Source organism: Sipha flava, unplaced genomic scaffold, assembly GCF_003268045.1.
Source record: "Sipha flava isolate LNK unplaced genomic scaffold, YSA_version1 209_pilon_pilon, whole genome shotgun sequence".
Taxonomy (NCBI): domain Eukaryota; kingdom Metazoa; phylum Arthropoda; class Insecta; order Hemiptera; family Aphididae; genus Sipha; species Sipha flava.
In genome coordinates this window covers 433,669-453,832 of record NW_020272821.1, presented here as the reverse complement: position 1 = coordinate 453,832, position 20,164 = coordinate 433,669, and the positions used below count along the sequence as shown (strand labels likewise).

General features: G+C 25.3%; 2 protein-coding genes across 5 annotated transcripts; both read right to left on the bottom strand.

The window, feature by feature from the left end:
- Window positions 1-733: 733 nt before the first annotated feature.
- LOC112682730 (caspase-1-like) lies at window positions 734-18,462 on the bottom strand. Of its 4 annotated transcripts, XR_003148547.1 has the most exons (8): window positions 18,266-18,462; window positions 6,200-6,717; window positions 5,865-6,133; window positions 5,625-5,803; window positions 5,436-5,568; window positions 5,073-5,348; window positions 2,346-2,455; window positions 734-981 (listed from the first exon to the last, which is right to left on the bottom strand). XR_003148547.1 is itself a non-coding variant. In XM_025553419.1 (7 exons), exons 2-6 carry the CDS (start codon window positions 6,709-6,711, stop codon window positions 5,077-5,079), a joined length of 1,365 nt encoding a protein of 454 aa, XP_025409204.1. In that variant the 5' UTR covers window positions 6,712-6,717; window positions 8,061-8,340; the 3' UTR covers window positions 2,093-2,455; window positions 5,073-5,076. The 4 variants fall into 4 exon arrangements, 3 of the variants coding, with proteins under 3 accessions (XP_025409204.1, XP_025409205.1, XP_025409203.1); XM_025553419.1 differs by lacking the exons at window positions 734-981; window positions 18,266-18,462 and adding an exon at window positions 8,061-8,340 and having other exon boundaries at window positions 2,093-2,455; XM_025553420.1 differs by lacking the exons at window positions 734-981; window positions 18,266-18,462 and adding an exon at window positions 7,431-7,841 and having other exon boundaries at window positions 2,093-2,455.
- LOC112682731 (ribosomal RNA processing protein 36 homolog) lies at window positions 12,765-13,485 on the bottom strand. The gene is given in 2 exon segments (XM_025553421.1): window positions 12,765-13,470; window positions 13,472-13,485. Coding segments are annotated over 2 exon segments (720 nt in total).
- Window positions 18,463-20,164: the final 1,702 nt, after the last annotated feature.

The following is a 20,164-nucleotide window of genomic DNA, read 5'->3' as shown; positions in this document are numbered from 1 at the left end:
AATAAATAATTATATTTTTAATATAAAAATATATATATAATTTAGACTTTGAACTGTTGAACATTTTATAAAGGTTACAATTTATATCAGTGCTTCCCAAACTTTTTCGACTCAAGGCACACTTTTTGATCCAAGGTTTTTTCAGGGCGCCCTTCTCTAAGTCATAGCATGACTAATCATAAGGAAAATGTTAGACCCGAAGTATTTCATGATGGCGCGGCGGCCTTATACATACATCGCGGCGCACACTTTGGGAACCTATGATTACTATTATACTATTATATTATTATACTATGATACTATTATACTGGTCAGATACTTCAATGTCAAAAAATGCTAACCAAGTTAAATTTAATATGTTCACTATACATATATAAATATTACTATTCTCCTGCTAGTATAGTGTAAATAAAATTGTTATTTTCAGGTTACATTTAGACTTAAGGGAAGTGTTATTTAATATTGAGGTTTCGATTTAAGAAAAAGTTGTAGCAAGAGCCAAACACCTATAATTTTTTGGTATATAAATAAATCAATAAATACTTAGTATTACCATAATTGTAAAATATGACTAGTTTCAAAATGTATCGTTCAGATATATATATATAATATATATAAAGTTAATTTAAGTTAAAAAAAAAATCATAACTATTGTTATATTTTGTAAAGTTAAAGATGATGTTATTGTATGAACAAAAAAATCATTACTAGAAATCTGAAATTAAAAACAAAATAGTTCTGTAGTAGCTTTTATTTAATAATTTACAATTTAATCAGAAATTCATTTGGCGCAATATCAAATACGAACACATATTATAAATTATGGTAAATATAATTAAAAATAGATTCAAAATCGTAATATTAAAGTAAAATTAAAAATGGCTATCTAACACTTTTGATAAAGCACTGTCAATCTTGAGCTGACTTGTCTTTGTTCAGATTTGATTAAATTAGAACAAAATTATATCATATTCCCTTACACTAATTAAAAAAAAAAAAAAAAAAAACATCAGTATATTATAAATGCAAAGAAAAAAATGAGCGTATAAAAATAATTTATACTACATTTTATAAAAAGTTAAATATCTAATAAAAAAATTGTTCATTAATTCACATGAATCCCTGTATACATAAATATAATAAACTGTCACTTGTATATAAATAAATATAATATGAATGTATAATATGTATATAATATAATTAAAAAACTTAAAACACATTTTTATGAATATTTAATAAAAATTACAACTCGCTTTTAGTGATACATTTAGTATGATATAAATTAATTTTTAATATTTTATTGCTTATATGATAGCTGATAAGTTATACTAACAAATATAATGAATAAAAAAAAAAAAAAAATAAAAATAAATATAATTTAACATTTGAACTAGATGGGAGAGATCAATAAATCACAAAATAGTACTGCTTTGATCATAAAGCAAGTACAATATTTTTCAGTTCCCAAAATCAAATTTATAAATGTAAAAACCAAAAAAATAAAATAAAAAAAATATCAGAACTATAATTTCCAATTTTTGAGTAGTAAAATTGCATTTTATCAGAGATCAAGCAAAATTACGATGTTTAATTATACATATAAAATAAAAATTTATAACGAGTTCCAATTTGAAAATAATAATAACAAATAGGAAGAGAGAAAAATACTATAGGTAGTATAACATTTAATAATAATATAACTAAGAATTAAAATCATTATTAATGTGCTTAACAATAGCAACAAATACAAAAATAAAAAAATAGATTTATACTAAATATTGAATTTAAATATTTGCTAAATGCGACAATATCACTTTTTTTTAATAGTCGAATAAAAAATGTTTATAATACTTAACATTAAATGTATGAAAGACATTATGTAATGGGCAAGTTAATGCTCGATAACAGTAACAGAATGTTAAAAATACGTCAAACTTAAAAAAAAGTTTGTATTATTAAAATAATAAAGCTAAATGAATATTCTTTTTTAGAGAATAATTAGTCATATAAAATAGGGGTCTAAATTAGTGAGAATTATGAAATATATAATGCAAAATGAAATGATATTGTAAATACATTTTTTTTTATTAATTTATTGGACAGATGAAAAGTTTGTAAATAATATATAATTATATTTTAAAGCTTAAATGAAGAAAAAATTCACTAATCAGTGAACAATCATTTTAGAAACAAATAACGCCAAAAATTATGATGCCCAATTTAAAAAAAAAAATTTTCTTTCAAAAATAATTTCTCATTTCAGTCTTAAAAGACATTTATTATCACAAAATTTAGAATCCTAAATCATTTAACTGATATTTAAAATACTTATGGCTTCTTTCTACCTTATACGAAAAATTAATTTTTGTATGCCTTATTTGATTGCTGAAAATTTGATGTCCAGTTGTTTATTGATGGCTTTGACTTTGAATACAGATTTTAGGCACTGACAATGCTATAAGATCACATACAAATAAAATAATATAAATATATATATAAACATATTATAATATAATTAAATTAAAAATGTACTAAAATCTACATAATATAGTTAAAATTATTTATTTATAATATTATTACTTATTATTACTTTATAGTATTCTTATATATTTGTATTTTGTGCCTGAATTTGGTTTATTATGGTCATTATAATGGATATAATTAAAAGTTTAGTTCAAAGAAAAATAATTTAAAAACAAAACAATATTATTCCACATATATTTATTATATAGTTGTATATAGTTAATATTGAACATAAATAGGACATAAGTTAACTTTAATAAATTATGAATATTTTGATAAACTAATGTACTTAAGGTGAAATAAACCAGAAATAAATGATAAGTTTTCTCTTTGAATATCAAAATAAACATAATAAAATATTTTATTTAATAAAAATATGTTGTTCGAACAACATTAATTTATGTATTATGAACATTATAAATATATATTTAATTTGTTGTATAATAATTTATAAAATAACTGTTTCTAGGGTGAAATAGACTTGAACTCGAACAACGAGTTTAGTCTTTGGATATCAAAGAAATTAATTTAGCAAAAAGTATCTTGTAATTAAAACTAGTCGTTTTAAATACACAAATGTATTTTGCATTCAAAACTACAATAAAAAAACCTAATAATGCAGATACTAAATCAAACATTCAAATTATTTACAATATGTATACAGTAATTGAAAATAATTATAAATATATACATACATAACAAAGAAATATTGATTAAAAAATGTTTCTAGGGTGAAATAGACTTAAACTCAAACAATGAGTTTGGTCTTTGGATATCAAAGAAATTGATTTAGCAAAAAGTTTCTTGTAATTAAAACAAGTCGTTTTAAATACACAAATGTATTTTGCATTCAAAACTAAAATAAAAAACACAATAATGCAGATACCAAATCAAACATACAAATTATTTACAATATGTATACAGTATTTGAAAATATTATTATATATCAAGGGTCGTCAACAGGTTGATGACGACACAAGCTCAAGTTAATCTCAAATCTCTTTAATTTATTTCTTCCATAAAACAAATAAAATATTTTCGTAGTATATTGTAGGTAATCTAATGAATATTATGTAATAAATAATGGTCTTTATAGAGTTTATATATATATTGATAAAAAATATATTAAAATGCAAGTTATGTAAATATTAAATTAAAATTACTTATTAATATTTTAAATTGAAGAAATAAAGGAAGTATAACATAAATTTATGTAACATATATGTTTGTTCAATAACAATAATACAGAAAACTCAATCACAAGTCTATAATAATTGGCCATCCTGTTATTTATATAACTAATAAACATTGATTAAAGAACTGTTCCTAGGTTGAAATAGATTTGAACTTGAATTATTAGTTTGGTCTTTGGATATCAAAGAAATAGATTATGTAAAGTTTCTAATAGTTAAAATAAGTTGTTTAAACAAATATATTTTGTATTTTAAGCTTGAACAAATAGGAAACCATACAAATAACCTAAAAAATTGAATTTAACAACTATATACATATCATTGAAATTACCCTGCACTTCAAATTTTCAACACATTTAAATTTAATTTATGAATGGTTATTGGAAAATAAAAAATCAACCAGATTAATTTTATATATGTTTCATTCAAATTAAAAAAATTCATAAATCTATTCTCCAATTCCAAGAAATACCAATGCCAATATCTATAATACTAAAATATCTTGGTGTCATTCTTGACAAAAGATTTACTTGGATCCTTACGTCAAATCTAGAAGGAAAATCCTCAATAGTTAACTTTATTTACTTTGTACAGTTTTAAAATCAAAACTAACTTTTCATACTAAATTTATAAGTTCCTATTAAGACCAATTTAGGCCTATGCAATCCAAATTTGAGGATGTGCACAACTAACCATAATTCGTACCCTGCAAGCCTTCCAATTCATATCACTCCGAATTATCTCCACTCCACCATGGTATGTATACAATTCCACACTTCAAAACAATTTCAAAATAGAACCAGTAAATCAATCAGCCACAAATCATTATAAAAAACTTCACTATTACTCTTTAATCGCTAAACTTGCATCCAATTCATTTTTTGGAAATCTTTACTGCCAACTTAAGAACAAATGGTGTCAGAATTTATTAAATTATTAACTGTTTACTAACTAGTTATAATAATTAAAAAAAAAAAAAACTTAAATAAAATAGTTAATCAAAACTTAATTAACATTGAGTTCTATCATTGGATGGACTCTCTCCTCACATATTTCATTATTGTGATTCTTATATACTGAAGCAGATTTTAAATTATCTTTTTAATAATAATAAAAAAATTAAATAAAAAGTTTAAAAAAAAAATGACAAATATAATTTCCACATAAAATTAGAATTGAACTTATCTTAATAAATTTGTGTTTAAGATGAAATGGCCTAAAACTCTAAGAATATTTATCTTTGGATAACAAAAAAGTTTATGCAGCAAAATATTACTGATAATACAAACATGCTCGAAGTACACAAATGTATTAAATGCTTCAAGAGATATAATATAATATTAAATTAAAACATACCAATTTATAAAATAACTTCTGGTTCAGGTGGAGGTTTCTTCTTAGGTTTAAAAAATACATCTCTAATGAGCATTGAATGAATAGTAGGTATTTGTTTTTGTTGATGTAACCATGGGTATTCTGGATTGAAAGATTCATGATCGATAGCCACTCTTCTAGAAACACGAGTCATTATTCCTAATAAATCAATGGTTCTATGATCATGTTTATTCATTTCAATACATAAACTCTGAATAAACCATGTTCCATTTTCAGGATGCCTGAATGAATAATAACCTAAAATAATAAAAATGATATTTTTATTAATATATATAATAATTTTTAATACAACAGAAATATCACGTTATAATATTTAAAATTTACCATCATAAGTACTGAAAGCAATTAAGAAATCTGCATGAATAGGAATTTTGTATGCGGCAGTTAAAGAATCAACTTCAGTTTGTGATTCTCTACTCAATTTAATACCAGCATCGAGCTTTTCTCCACGACATGCCTATAACATAATAATTTATAGTTTCCAGTATAAATTACAACAGAAGATCAATGTACTTGTACAAAAAACATTTTGGGTTTTCCAGCCAGAGTTGTACATTTATCAGGTGTGAATGAATTCCATAAAGATTCTACTGGATATGGATTGTCTTTAGCATATATATATGAAGAATTAATTCCATGAGTCAACACGACCAAGGCAAGGCAATCATTATCAGAATGATCATCATTAGATACTACAAAATAAAAATAAATTTAGTAAAAATTAAATAATATTTTGATAATTTTTATACATACATTTGTTTAAACGATAATTCAATTCTTCAAGTATCAAATTATTCCAAATTACAACTTTAAAATCTAATCGACAGAACATTGTTTTCAATTCTAAAACATCTTTCCATGAACCAATTCGTTCAGGTAAATTTTGAGCAGGTCCTTCAAAAACATCATTATTAATGATAACAGCTATACCTCGATATTCATGATCCATATTATAACATGTAGCATCTCTAGTAACAGGCATATGCACATCACTTGATTTCTTGAATCCTGGACTGGTATTTCTATAAAATTGAATCAAAAATAATATATATGTATATATAATAAACAAATTCTAGAATCATTTTTACTTGTTACTACTATTTTGAGGATTAGATGATTGCTCTTCAACAAAGCTATTAGTTGGTCGAGCATCAACAGAATCAGCATCATTACTGGTACTGTATCGAAACCAGCCTTTAAAAGATCTGCTTGAAGATTGGGCACCAGGACTACTATAACCGAGGTCAAGAGATTCTGTGGTCAACTCAGAACGCCTAGATTGATTCCCTTCTTTAATGTCTGTAGCTTTTGATGTAGCAGAATAAACAAGTTCACCAGATGTTGATGGAAAACTATGACGTTTAATACATGCTGGAGACATTGGTCCACCAACACAATCAATAACATCAGAAGTTCTACGAATGCGTGGAGGAATCTCAGATGCTTCCATATCAATACTTTGAGAAGTATTCAGAAACACTTCGTCGTCTTCAAATCCTTCTTCATAAAAACTGGGTGATACAGATAGAATGAACTCTTCTTCTTCCTTAGTGGTCGTGCAAAATGTTAATGATACGTTTTCTTCTTGTGGAAATTCCATAGTTATCTGTAAAAATTATTTTTTAATATTAAATATATATATATTATTTTATTTATAACAATACATTTTATTAACTTTACTATTTTCCATAAAAATGTAATTTGATTTATTTAAAAATATAATTTTCATACTGAATAATATAAATTATTTAGACGTAAAATGTATATGAATGAATAGCCATAATATAATTTATCAATTGTTCAGAATTATCTACACCAAATATAGTATGAAGGCAGATATTAACCATATTATTTTATATTGTTTATATTCTAATTAATTCAATGTACTTTTGTTATTTCACTAACTTACATCGATTATTTTAATTTATATCTGTACTATCGAGCCTTTGTCTGTTTTATTAATTTGAATAATTATTATAATATATTTTTCAGTGTATTTACAAACAATTCCAAACATGAACCATATCTTGTTATAGTAATTTTTTTAAATGCACAGTCACTTTTATGCTATACAGATGAAATTTGTAAAATATGAAAATGAAAGTTCTTAATGAATAAAAATAAAATCATATTTAATGTACATAATTAATATAATTTATAAAGGTTGCAATGATAACTGTATTTGTTAAACCATGCACCATAATATGTTAATAACTATCACTTGAAATATTAATAAAATTAGCTGGCTAGTTAAATTAAATAATAAAATTAAGTATTAACAAAAAAATTAAAAATAATTACTATCATTAACATACTAACCTACAATAATTAATTTTAATTATAAATGTGGCCAGTAATTATTTGACAGCAATTTATAGTTATTAAAAATAACAAGATTTAACACTCGAATTTATAAAACTCAGTATAACTATGCGGAAAAAAACAAAAAAATAATTATAGATGGTGGTATGACTAACAAATCTACCACTAAAAAATTAAACCAGCTCATGCGAGTGTTTTTAAACACGATAAATTATACGTGAGAAGAGTGCGCAATGCGAAGTATAGAGGAGAACTTAACAAAAACACTGCGGGCAGAGGTGCAGTATTTTTCCAGTACCAACGAACAACCTGCAGGACGCATGACAAGTGGTTCCCAGACAATGTTAAAGAAGGAAAAACTACGAACGGATTAAGTAATATGTATTTAAGTTTTTTTCAAAGACGCAAATACAAATCTATTGTTAACAATAATAAAATCCCATCGTATAAAAATCCTACAAAACATTAAATATTATTAATTGATGTTAACATAATTTATACAAACGCATGTGCGCGTGTAAAATAAATTGTACTTCTTTTTGAACTGAAATATTATAAAAACTATAAACAAATATAGGTATATTGATTAACGACTGAGATATTTTTAAATTCAAAAAGATAATTTACTTATTTTTCCAAATCGATAGTATCGTTATTAAAACATCAAGGACGCTCGCGCGCGAGTTAAAAACACTGATTTTACCACTACATATAGACTGGGCCGCGGCGGCACACGACCACATGTGATCGAGAGAGCCCGTGACGAAATATCGTGTTGGTTTGTGCAACACTTGGTGTGCCCATGAGCAATACACAGGTGCACGGCGACGGCAGCGTTCGACAGTAGCCGCGTGCTGTCGGTAGTGTGGTGGTGGTGGGGAACCCTGAGGCTGTTGTTGAAGATAAAAACCCATTAAATTGAAACGCATATATAAAATAAAATCAAACACACAGGACCCTATGTTGTTGTGTATATGCGTAGTATAATATCTCTAATCTCGTTTTTTTTTTTTCTACACGTTTTGGAAAGATAAACAATCCAAATAATACAACGCCATCGACCTCAGATTACTAAAGAAATAATCATTGGACGAAACTATTCCGATGGAAGGCAATTTAAGAAAAAAAAAAAAAAAAATGTATGTAAAAACGTAATGAAATGTATCATGTCCTGTTGGTGCTACACGAAGCTGTAACAACTAGCCAACGCACGTTGTAACATGTACATCGTTCCAACAACATTTTAAATAAACACTCAATTTTTTCAAATTATTAAACAATAATTTTAGGAATACTTTTGAACATCCATTTCAAATGTTATTGGTATACCGTCGTACCTGTTTACGCGCAAAGCAAATTCAAACTAGTCTTCGGAGTGCCATAACATTCAACATTTACTAAATATTCATTGTTCACAATATAATGTCCCTTCGGCCTTACAACTGATATTTAATACTTATAAACATCTGTCAAGATTACAAAGGGCTGCACTTTCCATCGGATGTGCAAAGTTTCTAACATTTTAGTTCTCATCAAACGTTATCATCATCGGTCATGTTAAAAAGTAATGATTCAATCATCAACTTTGGATATATCAGAGCAAAATTATATTCACCAAGTCATTACAATAATTTTAATTATTTTATAATACTCGTCACTCGTCACCGGGAATTAATATGCAGCAAGTCATAATTTTCTTAGTCGATGAATAAGAAAACTTATCATATTTTTAAAAGTCTACCAGTTTTGAATAAAATTTTACAATCAATTTTTTAACATTTTTTTTTTTAGAAAAGATCTGTATACATAAGAAAACAATAAGTAAATATGATAACAATATTACTAGACGTGACAAACGTGAGGGAAGGGAACGTCCAGTGACACTACTTCCAAAATATGAACTTAGGGGGGAGGTAAAATTGTTTTATATAATTTAATTGGTACTAAGTATTATTTAATAAATCGCGCGGCCATTTACGTTTAAGACGACAGAGAGGGTTGTCAGATATTGTGCAAGAGATTTTGAATATTTGCGGGTAGAGTGGTTAAAAATGTTTTTATGGAATTTGTCATAACTATGAGAGGCAAGTGAGGATATCGGTGGTAAGTTGAGGTCATGGTGTAGGGTGCGGTTGGAGACGTACCAGAGAGCATTGGAGAGGACACGCAGTTATTGATTGGAAGGCTTGAAATTTGAATTGGTCTGAGTTGTTCGAGGTACTCCATAGTTGAATTATATCATATGTCATTGCGGGACATAAAATTTGTTTGTAGATTAGTATTTTATTAATAAGAGAGGTTATGGATCAAAGAAGTGGTCTTAATTTGTGAAGTCTGAGATAAAGCAAGGTTCTTTTAGCTTTGATGGGATCAGCCCAAGTTAATCTTTGGTCAAGAGTAAGACCTAGGTATTTGACAGATTTGTCCATTGGAATTAATTGGTTATTTATGTAAACAGGGGGGATTGTTTTAGTCATGAGGGTAAAAGTAATGTGAGTGGGCTTGCTTCAGTTAATCTTAATTTACCATAAGTTGGACCAATCTTGTAGTTGAGTTAGGTGCAGGGGCGGATCCAGAGTCTGGGAACTGTGGGTCAAGCCATTTCAAGAGGCTATTTATTAGGAATGAAACTAAATTAAAAATGAATACCTTGTAAAAAAAAAAACCACAATATACTCATAAAAGTGTATAAGTATATTTATATTACATTTTAGAATTAGTGATACCACCGATAATGGCATATTTACGATTAATAAATATAATCTAATTTTATCAGCGCAACAAACGTACGAAATAAAATATGATTTACTTAACTTTCTACTAAAACGATATAATTCAAAATATAAATTATGAACGGAAAAATTTTATATTTTGACCTAACACGGCATTCAAAGTAACTCCGATGGGCCAACTGTCCAAGAGTTCAAATCAAGGTCTAAAAAGAGAAAAAAATTTCCAAGAGACCAATTTTGTCAACAAATATTAACTGTGGGTCAGCTGACACCCTGAACTCTTCTCCTAGTTAAGTGGTCTTTGAGGTTATTTGTAGCAGTGGCTATTTTAGATCTGGTTGAGATTATGGCTGTATCATAGGCAAAAGTAGCTAAAGTGGTGTTAAAAGATTGGTCTGCTGAATATATATTATAGAGTTGGGGATAGGATACTACCTTGAGGGACACTTGTTTTTATAAGGTGTGGGTCAGAAGTTTCATCTTCACATCTTACTGAGAATGTGCAATATGATAGAAATGATTAGAGTGAAAGGAATAACGGAGTGGGTAAAATAATTATTTGAACAATAGCCCTTCATGCCAGACCCCATCAAACGCCTGGATAACGCCAAGGAAAACCCCAAAACAGAATTACTTTTGTTCAAGGGAAGAGGTAATAATATTGTCGACTAGTTTATATAGTTGATGGAAAGAGGAATATTTTGTTTCTAAAGCCAAATTGAGCGTTTGAAATAATTTTTTTATCATTTCGTATTGGATAAATTCTTTTTAATATGATTTTTTCTAAAATGTTTGAGAATGTAGAGAGTAGTAGGCCGATAGGCCTGTGAGTAAGGTTGATTTGGAGGTTTGCCTGGCTTGTGGATTAGGAACAATTAATTTTACATTAACTTTATATATATATATATATATATATATATATATATATAAAAAACCAAATTTCCACCCATTAATAAATTACACATTTAATATAACTTACTACATCGATAAGTAACATATCTAAAATTGAGAATAAAATATGTAATTCTTCTTTATTTAGATGAAAAATTGTAATATTTTTTTAATTACGCTACTTTGCTAACGCCAATATTTATTATAATCATATATTATTAAATATCCACTAGACACTGATTTTTTCCAACTTGTAATGTTAGGAGCTATCTTTCCCTGTATTTATACTATCCTGTGTCTTATACGCTTATCTAGACTTTGATAATTTAAATAAAATGTAAATTTATCGTTTAATTATTATTGAGGGGATATGCTTTATGTTAAGGTTTTTATCGATGAACTGATATTTTTAAATATAATGTATAAATGGGTACTAACAGTATGGATTATATTATTACACAGTAGACATAAAATAATATATTTAAAAAAACGCTCTTTTTTTATACATTATAACAGAGGTGGCGAACCTATGGCACGCGTATCAAAGTTGACAGATTGACCAAATTTTAATAGCACACATAAAAATTGTAAAAAAAAAATTATATAAATTTAAAAATAACTATATTCCTTATGTTTTAATATTTCTTGTAAACTAATGTTGGTGAAAACTTATTTACCATAACACATTTAATTAAATCGAAGGAAATATTTTGACTGATGAAACAATTGCTGCTTGTGTTTCACTAAGAATGACTAAAATTTAATAAAAATAATGTAAAAAATCTGTCATTTTATTTTTATTCATAGAAAATACAATCATGTAAGAACAGGGATGACATTTGCAACCATATTTTAACCACCAATTACATTACATTACTTGTTTAATATTCACTAATGATAACTACATAAATATAAATTGCTTTTTTCACAACTCCCTACTGTACTAAACCATAATTTTTATTCAATGTGAAGTATTTATATTATAATATTTTGAAATGTTTATATTTCATTTACTTTTAATTAGATATAAAACAAAACACAGGTGTCTGTTAGATAGCGAACATAACAGTGTATTCTCTTAACATTGTAGGTGCCTAACTGTCTTCCTTTTATATTAATGATATATAAATTAGTAAAACTAAAAGCATAAATTTGTGATGAATTTCACCAGAAACTAGTCTTAAATTATTTTTATCTTTCACTTCTTATGGAAAAACACACATAAATAACATTTCAAATTATTAAAAACATAATAATTTTAAATGTTTGTTCTTTTTAATCTGTTTTAAAACAAATTTTTTGAACACTAGAAAGAACTATTTTGTTAGAAATGTTTTTTTTTTTTTTGTACCAGATCTTTTGTTTACAAATAGGATTGATTTTAAAATATACTTATATTAGTAAGTATACTGTAAAATTAATAATAACAAATAGGTACCTGTATTTTTTAATTATTATATCTACATTAAAAGTTTATTATTAATTTGTTTCTTTTAATCACTAAATATTATTTTTTATCCAGTAAATACTACTTTAATATTTTACATGTGAATTGGTACATTAAATAATATTAGTTCAAACTTAAAATAGATAAAAGGTAAATAAACAATAACATATTTTATTACAATTTTTAAGATATATTTAATTATCAATATGTAAGATAATAATAATAATAAAAAAAAATAAATAAAAAAAATTAAAACAATTATTACATAGAATTATGAAATAATGATTTTTTTTCACTACCAATAATTCGAATCCTTTTCTGCTTAATGTGTTTGTTAAGTTTTCCACTGGATTTTAAATCTTCATATTGTCCTACTAATTGCATAATTTTTGATTCTCGTTTCTTCAAAAATTGTGGTTTTTGACCTTTGTTTAAAGCATTCAATCTCTTTTGTTTCAATTCAAATTTAATTTTTTCCTGAGTTTCCAATTTCTTTTTCTCTCGCTCTTGATTTTCCATTCTTTGTAATAACAATTTAACTTGCTTTTTCTTCTCATTAGGCGTTTTCTGCTTTAATTTTTTTTGTAACTTCTTTTTCTCTTTTTCTTTTATTTCATCTAGAAACTTATAATTTCTTTCAAAAATACGTTTATCAAATTCACCATATAAAGAGTCAAATCTTGGATCAATTTTTTTAGGTTCTTCAGATGCAATTTTAACTTGAGGCTTTATTTTTTTAATAGGATTTAATAGAGGATCTATTTTGGAGGATATTTCTGATGGTCGATTTTTGTTTTCTCTTTTAATATTTTTAAAGTTAGTTTTTTTATTGGTAACATTATTTATGAATATTTCATTTCCAACTTGTTCTTTTAATTTACGAAGCTCTTCTAATGATAATTTCTTAAGATCTGGTTTAACCCCAATTGTAGTATTTGAAGTTAAATTATTCATTATATATAATTTTTAACACTGAATACATCCACTGAAATAAAATAAAAAAATCACTTTTACTTGATTTTAATGAATACTTAGAATTTTAAAACTTAAAACTATTTTTATTTAGTTATAATAAATAGGTAATAGAATAAAATCAATTATGTTATTCACTTTAAATTTAAATTAAAATATAAAAAACAACATACAACTTGGGACACAATAGCATTTTAATAAAATTTACAAGATATTAAGGTAAATTAGACTAAAAAAATACAAACATTTAGTATACATCCACCAATTCACATGTTTATGAAAATGAACTATAATAATTTAGGTGAAAAGAAAATACTTTTTTTAAAATTAAAAATTAAGTATACCAATCAAACAGTATAATAAAAATTATACAGATATATTTAAGTGATTTACATAACAAATTTCTTATCAAATTATGTAATTCAGCCTGGAGATCAAAAATGCTTTACATAGATACGACAACACTTAATATATACATATATTTATATTATGAGCTGAAATTAAGATGAAAAAAAAAAATCTAGTAGTTTTAATAATTTTTATTATTAATTTTATTTTCTTCATTAAAAATTACATAATTTTGTTACAAAAATTGGATAAAAACTTAATTTAATTTTTTGAACTTCTTCAAAACAGATTTAAATAAGGTTAAAGAAATTTGTAATTATTAAAAATAATTTTAGAAATAAAATAAAAAAAAATGAAATAATTTTTATTATTAGAAACTAAATAAAAAGTAAAACTTATAAATATTTTGATGATTAATTTGCTTGAAATTGAGAAGTATTCAATATTATAACACAAATTTACATTCTTTTACAGAATACAATAATCAAACAACATAATTTTAGTAGCATAAATCACAAAACTAGTTGCATCAATAACATCCTTGTAATATATGTTCAATGAAAGAAATTAACTTAAATACTAAATTATCTTTTAAGTAATTATATAAAATGGTTCAACAATAGACTAGGTTGACCAAATTATTGTTTGAAAATTAAATTCTGTAAATTAATAGGAGCAATATAAATATTTTATGGGTATATTATCCATATGAATAGTATAATTATTATTAACAATATCATAATATAATATCCTGTGGATAAAGTATGAAGTAGAAAAAAAAAATCAATTCATATTAATCTGAAAACAAAGTAAATTAGGAATTATTAAGTTATAATTAAAGACCGGATATAATTGCATTAAAAATATCTTAAAAGTGCATTAAAAAGATGTCAAAATTGCAATGAAATACATTAAAATTACATAGTAATATCATATCAAATATATAATCATTAATTACTAACTTAAATAATATTATTTACATCAATATAATATTTACAAAATATATAATTTTTCTGAATTAAAATGTATACTTATATATATCTCTAAATTGTGTTCTTGAAAATAGTATCATCTGTTATTTAAAATATGTTTATATAATGAAAAAGTATGTTTAACGTCAACACTTGTTATCGATGCATATTTAAATTAGTTTAAAAAATTGAGTGATACATCTAAATAAACATTTTGATTTCCTGTTATAATCTTAGAGTAAATTTTAATAGTTTTATATCCTTCATTTTTTTCTAAGACATATTTAAATTCATCTTTAACTATTTTTCCATTGGGACCGGGAATATTTATAGAAATATTTATACTAAATATTTTTATTTAGTTAGTATTTGTTTAGTATTTATTTATTTAGTATTTATACTAATTATGTTTAAACTATTAAGTAATTGACTATTTGATTCTTCTAAACTTGTGAGTTTTGTGGATAACTCAGATAAATATAATTTTAAAAATCCTGTAGTACATTCAACTACTTGTAAAAATTTACGTTGTAGTTATATTTTTTATGTAAAATCACTTTGGAAATAATAATTTATATATTTTATCACGTGAAGTATACAAAAATTGCAAAATATTACATTATTAAATTAAATAGGAAGACTGTAATTAATCTGATTCGTATACATATTTGATCAGATTTGATTTACTGGGTATCAATAAAAAGTTGCAATATCAATTAAATCCATTCTTTAGTTATAATTTGTATAACAATTAGAGTTACAAAGTATATGCTTTGCAACTTCTGTTATTTATTTTTAATGGTCTTAATAATCCTCCAACATATTGACTTCATATCGATCAGATCAACTACTACTATTTACATTTCTGAAAACATTGTTTTAATCACTAATCCATTATTTAAAGATTTTTATTTTGACTGACATAACTCGCAAAATGTAAAAAGATAGACACTACATCTTATGTCGTATTCTAATAATTTTTTTTAACTTAAGTATTCATGTGGTGTTTTCAACCATGTCCAATACTTAAATTTATATTATATAGCATATTATATGTTTTTGCCCAATATGAAATATTTGTATGACCATCTGACATTAGAAATATTAACTTATCTTTTTCACCTATTAAAATCATATATATATATATATACACACATGATTTATTTATTTTTTATCTCCCAGTTAATTTAATATTTTTTTTTATTTGTGATGTCATATTCAGTGCCAGATTAAGGGTTGATGCCGCCCTGGAGCAAATAATGTTTGCCCTCCTTCCTCCCTTTATACTAGAAAGTATAGATTCAACTAGATGTTGAATGTCACAGAATATTTTTCCAAAGAATTTTTTTTTATATTAATGAAAAATAGTCACAAAATACAATTATAATATTAATAAATAGGTTTAAAAATATTCAGATTTATTAAAGTAATTTTTAATATTAACATCAATTAATGAAAAAAAAACTTTTTTTTAAATGTATTTTTTTTACGGATTTAATAGTTTTGTATCAGTTCTTCTCACTTAATTTCCTCAACCTAATCAAGTTCTATGCATAAAATTGATAAATTAGACATTTTTTCTTGTATAAATGATAATTTTAAATAATATTTTACACATTTTAAAATAGAAAATTATCTTTTGCCACTTGCATTTGAAGAGGGTAAAGTGCAAATAATTCCAAAAATAATTTCAATATTAGGAAATGATGCCTCTAAAGATGATGTTTACAATGTTCTCAGTAGTGATGTAAAAGTATTTTTTGCTTCTGATGGAATATTTTTGATAATAGTTTTGAACAACTAAAAATCAAATCAGAATCATAGAAAATACTATAAATGACAATAACATGTCTACCCTCAAAACATATAAAAATGACGTCAGATTCAAAAATTGGACACTTTATGGAACACCCTACATTTCTTATTTCTAATCATAATTGAAAAACTTTTGCTTAAATAAATATTGTACTTAATATTTATTTTTTCGGGGTAGTTTTATTTATGCCGCCTTGGAGCAAATGTTCCTTTTGCACTTAGGTGATTCCACCTCTGATCATATTTCAATTTCGATAAATACACCAAATTCTCATTATTTTTATTAATTAATTTAAAAAAACTTATAAAATGTCATCAATATATATTAGGCCATATTTAAAAAAAAAGAATACAATTGCATGTACTATTAAACCTTTTAAGTACTATTGTTATGGACACTAAGCAATGCATAAAAAAGTAGTCCTACAAAAAATATTTTGCTTGGTCACGAGAATTGTAATATAAGATGTGTAAATAATAAAAAAAATATATATATGAAATTTCAAAACATGGATTCCATTATCATCAGGAATTAATTCATATAATAATATTACAAATTTCAGTCTCTAGTATTCATAACATTATATTAGACTTAAAATATAAGAAATTAGCACACTCACTACATACTATAAAAATTAGTATAAGTATAATTATGTATACATATATATTATAAGATTTTAATTGCTAATATGAGAAACTAGATAATACACTAATAAAATTATAATAATAACTATATATAAATTGAGTAGTTTCAGTAATAGGAATTCTTTTTAATCTTATATGTAGGGAATTACATTATTCCATATAATTAAATCAAATAAAAATAGATGTTCATTATAATACATACCTAAATATTATCTTATCATTATTTAATCCAAACAATAGGGGTCGCACTGCTCCATCACAGTATTTTAAGTTTATTATCTATTTTATATATTAAAATATGTTTAATTATTTAAATTTATCAACTAAACAGGTACATTAGCCCATAAAAATTACGGTTGAAACAAAAATAGAACTCATATGTTAAGAATAGCCATGAACATAAGCAACTGATTTTATGATTAAAAAATTCACAGATAAATACCAAAACTAACTAGTGAGTAACAAAAACAAATCTACTCAATAGAAAATCAATGATTCACCAATTTGCGAAAGTTAGTAAGAACTGTAGGTACTGCAACGTAAACCCATAAAACATTCAGATAGTAATTAAGACTCCTACTCATTGCATGAGTCACTCGAGGGACAGGTACTGGCAAGTAGTTAGTCACTATTTAAAGAAATGTAAATATACCGGAGGTTAACACACGTGTTTTTTTACAACCAAACGCTGAACTATTCTCTAATTTTTATACCAAGAGCAACCCGATTTTGTTTTCACGTTCCGAGTAAAATACAAAGTAACAATAACATCAACAGTGGTTAATATATAAAAAAAAAAATACGAAAACTAACATTTAACACAAGGAATAGTACTTTGGAAGTACAAAAATGATTAAAATAATATAATCATCTAATATCACCGGGTTCTCGAGGAGCGTCCAGGGTGACAAAATTAACGCGCAAATAAACAGAACACCGCAGGCGTAACACGGCTATAGTCGACATGACTTCACATGATACTAATAATTGTTATAATAAACGAATATTTACCTTCGTCGTGGATTATTTCGGATTCTGCTGAAAATTTGTGTTGTGAGTGGCCACATTAATTCGACGATGGTTACAGTCAGGATGCCGTACGACCATGAAAACATGAACGCTGAAAGATAGAAGACAGAATAAGAATAAGTCACATCTATACACTGAACTAGACCACCACAGGCACAGCAACAAACGTTTTGTTTATATCGTCTTGTAACTAAATTGTACACAATTATATCTTCCATGAGTCAGAGCTGTAAAACCAGTGTATCCTTTTTAAGTTTTTATGCATTTTTCTCTCGATGAAGCGACACTGTGGTAATACATAGCCACTTTCCCGCGTTTCTACAATTAAATAAACTACATTATTAAGTATTACTCATAAATTAGAAATATAATTCTTAAAAAATAGAGAATTAAAATCTAGACCATGGGCGTATTTAAGAGGGGACAATTGCTCCTCCTGAATCCTTGTTTAAGGAATTGATTATATTTGAGATACACATTTCAAATTTTTTTAATGTGGATCATTTTATAACGAAATCAAATTATGTGTTGCTGTGAATACTGAATTAGGCTTTTTGTTGGGTTCATACTCAGTGAAAAATCAAATAAAACACAAGAGTAACTTTCAAAACACAGACAGTTCTAAAAAAGAACTACACAAAAGTCGATTCTATGTGGATTCGACATTAAATTAAAAAAAAAAAAAACACATATTATTAAGGATTCACCTGATTTAAATATTACTAAAAATTTATCTTGTGAATTTTAAGCCTGAATTGAAGAAAAAATTTGAGTCCCCCTCCTCTCCCCATAGAAGTAAGTCTAAATACGCCCCTATACTAGACATTAGAGTAGAGTCTGTTCTAGTGAATAACAAAATAAAATATTAAATCGGTTTATTTTGTCTAGCGCATGACATTATTCTTTGAAATAACACCTCGTTGTCTGTGGCGCATATTGTGTGTGAGTAAGAATATAAATATACATACTTGTTTGTCCTAACCCAGGACTCTTATAAAAATATTATAAGTAGGTAATTATAAGTAAGACTTATTAAGTAGTTAAAATTCTTTGAAGTTTGTTTTTTTATGTTTTTAATCACGAAACAATGATTTCTTCGTGGACCATAAACAGGGATGCCTGCAGAGAGGTACCACACTAGGTTTAAAATACTTTTAATATAAATTTAGTGTCTTTTGTGACTGTAACCTCGTTATAGTCAGTACTTAAGTTCGATAGACATCGGTTACTTAGAATAGTTATTTAATAATTACTATATTAGACATAATTATGGACATAAATAATAAATAAACAGAGACCAATTTTTTTATATTTTATTATTTATTTAAGAATTCCAAGTTATTAAAATTAAAATTAAAATATTGCTATCAATTTATTGGTTGACTTATAGATTAGTTCTGTACTTGGAAATGCCCAAAAGAAAATGTATTATTTGGTAAAGTTGGAGAGATGGAACTTAAATGAAAATGAGGCAGATTATTATGATCTTAGTTCTCTTTCTAAACATAAGAGGTGACATATTATCTTGAACTAGTGTTGGATCTTAATTAATCTAGAAATATCGAGTAGGTAAATCTAGTTCTTTGACGATCTTTGCTTCGAATCATTTGTGTAAGACGATGATTCGTCGTGCATTTTAAATTAAGAATTCAGGCGATAACCCATCTCAAATGTAGTAGAATAAAAAATAAAAATAAATCACATAATAAATAATATATTAATATAACTATACCATTTGTTTATGTACCTTATTTTTCTATTTTTCTATTGAATACCAATTAAATCTAATAAATTATTAATTATTATTATACATATTTGATATTAAACTTGTAATCACATTCAAGTGTTGAAACATTCTAAATATTTAATAAATTAAAAGAA